At 33.0% G+C, this 2,316-nt stretch overlaps 1 protein-coding gene across 1 annotated transcript; it reads right to left on the reverse strand.

Annotated features, from left to right (window-relative positions):
• Positions 1 to 752: 752 nt before the first annotated feature.
• LOC131935127 (proliferating cell nuclear antigen-like) lies at positions 753 to 1,739 on the reverse strand. Its single transcript, XM_059291466.1, has one exon. It carries the CDS (start codon positions 1,646 to 1,648, stop codon positions 863 to 865), a length of 786 nt encoding a protein of 261 aa, XP_059147449.1. The 5' UTR covers positions 1,649 to 1,739; the 3' UTR covers positions 753 to 862.
• Between the last annotated feature and the right edge of the window lie 577 nt (positions 1,740 to 2,316).

A 2,316-nucleotide genomic window follows, 5' to 3' on the forward strand; every position in this document is an offset into this window, starting at 1 on the left:
ATTATAAATAAATATGTAGATATATACATATTTATATTAAGAGAGTGATTATTTCCCCCATTTCGCTTGTCTTAATTAATGTCCCAGGAATCATTATGTAAAAAAAAATTTTTCAACAATTACAAAACAGATTCTGTTGCGTTTATTGTTTTTGGTTGTAGTATGTGTATATATAAATATTTTTTTTGTTTAGATTGCAACATTTTTTGTTTTGTCGGCCTACATTGTGTGTTTTTTCTTATTTCTTCAAGTGCTACTTACAATTTGTTTTACATCATAGCGAAGTAATGACATACAGCTAGTGTATACATATATATATATATATATATATATATATATATATATATATATATATATATATATATATATATATATATATATATATATATATATATATATATATAATACACGTATATAGAACGTGTTAAGAAATCGGCGCCTTTTTTTGCTCATTTCGCTCCCCCTACAACGAAAACCTGGATACGCCTATGCATAGTGGTAACTTTTATTTTACAGAAGTATGTTCCGCAGCGGGACTAAATATTTAGTCTATTTCGGTATAGTATTCTTCACCGGGTTAGGATAATTAGGTCGACTAGATCGGGAGACTATATCCGAAGTTCCAATCAAGGACGTACTGGTTAGTAGGTGCGTGTTCGATCGCTATAACACACCGTCCTATCCACATCAATGTAGACTCGTTTATAGAAGAAGATTTATTTATTTTTATTTTTATTTTTTTTAATTTCTAGTATGATTTTATTTACAGATTGAAGTACAATTTGTGAAAACTACAGCAGAATGTTTGAATGAGTTATGATAAAGATGACTGAAATGAAAACATAAATTTATCTTTTTGACATTATTCAGCTTCTTGGTCTTCAATTTTTGGTGCTAGGTAGAATCGAAGATATCCAAGTTCAGATATTTTGTACTCAACAACAAGCGGTACATCCTGAGACATTGAAAGAGATACTTGCCCAGACAGAGGAGTGGCTTTAGTAAAAAAGTTGAGGTAGCGCAGAGCAAAGGTCAAACAAACAGCCTCGTTCATGTCAACGATCACAGCCTCTTCCTCCTTGTCAGTGCTAGCATTTTGGCAAAGTTTAATGTTTCCAGTTCCAAGTTCACCACTAGCAGAAAATTTAACGTCTTCTTTGGTGCAAGCAATAACTACAGAGTCGCCCAATTGGCTGAGATCGCGACAAATGCGTTGAAATTCACCACTTGGCATTTTCACAACACAGCTGTATTCCGTGTCAGGGATTCCTAAGTGTTCTGTGTCAAGGTCAATTAGCTTCATTTCATAGTCAGACGCCTTTTCTTGATTTGGGGACTCAAAAACCAGGGAAACTGTATCGGCTTCATCTGCTGCTTTGATTGTTATACTGTCATCATTGCCAGCACATTTCATTATTTTGGACATACTTGGTAAGTGGATTCCCATCGATAGATTTCTATCACATCTGTAAGTTTCAAAACCGTCTGATTTCATACTGAGAGCAACCAAACTGACATGGGAGCTGTCCATGGCTTGCACTGTTATTCCAGTACTCGAGCAATCGAAAATCGCTTCATTTAAAAGGTCTTTGATTGCTTCTAAGATCTTTTTCCACATTGATCCCTGAACTAGGCGTGCTTCAAACATGATTATTTAGTACCTGGCGGGTCTATAAATGTATCTTTAATAAAAATGGATATTGTAAGTGTATATAGAATAGTACAGACGACCTTTATGAGAGCGTAAGCATCAGAAAAGGCGCGCCAGCGATAAGGAAATTTTCCTGACAACAATTTTGCGGGAATATTTCATCAAGCTAGAAGTTTGTAGACGAAAAATTTTTTTTTTTTTTTTTTTTTTTTTTTTTTTTTTTTTTTTTTTTTTGGCCTCAGACACGTAATTTATAGCGTCAGTTGTGTGTTCGCTTTAGTATTACAGTTTTCATCACCGGCTTGTGAGGACTGACACAGATTTACAATTGTAGACGAAAATAATAGTTAGTCGACAGTGTCAAACGGAATTGAGAACACCTATGAGCTGAGCATTTTCTTATTTATCAATTACTCATTAATATATTTTAAGGGCTTATATCTAGAAAGGAGGAGTCGAGTAGTAATCTACAAAAAATAAAATATGTATTTAAGATGGATTAAGAATTTTTATAGTATTTTATTATAAAACTTTAACAAAACAATAACTGTTGAGATTTAGCTTCCCTTGAGTACAATGGAATGTCTTAATTTGGAAAATAGTTACAGGTTGTCTCCTCTGATTTATATGAAAATATAAAATGGGAAGTAACTAATACAGTATTG

This window comes from Physella acuta, unplaced genomic scaffold (assembly GCF_028476545.2).
Source record: "Physella acuta isolate Inbredline_101_S28 unplaced genomic scaffold, ASM2847654v3 ptg000132l, whole genome shotgun sequence".
NCBI lineage: Eukaryota > Metazoa > Mollusca > Gastropoda > Physidae > Physella > Physella acuta.

Excerpts from the sequence above, each read along its gene's own strand:
- LOC131935127 (XM_059291466.1), bottom strand. The coding sequence starts at position 1,648 with ATGTTTGAAGCACGCCTAGTTCAGGGATCAATGTGGAAAAAGATCTTA.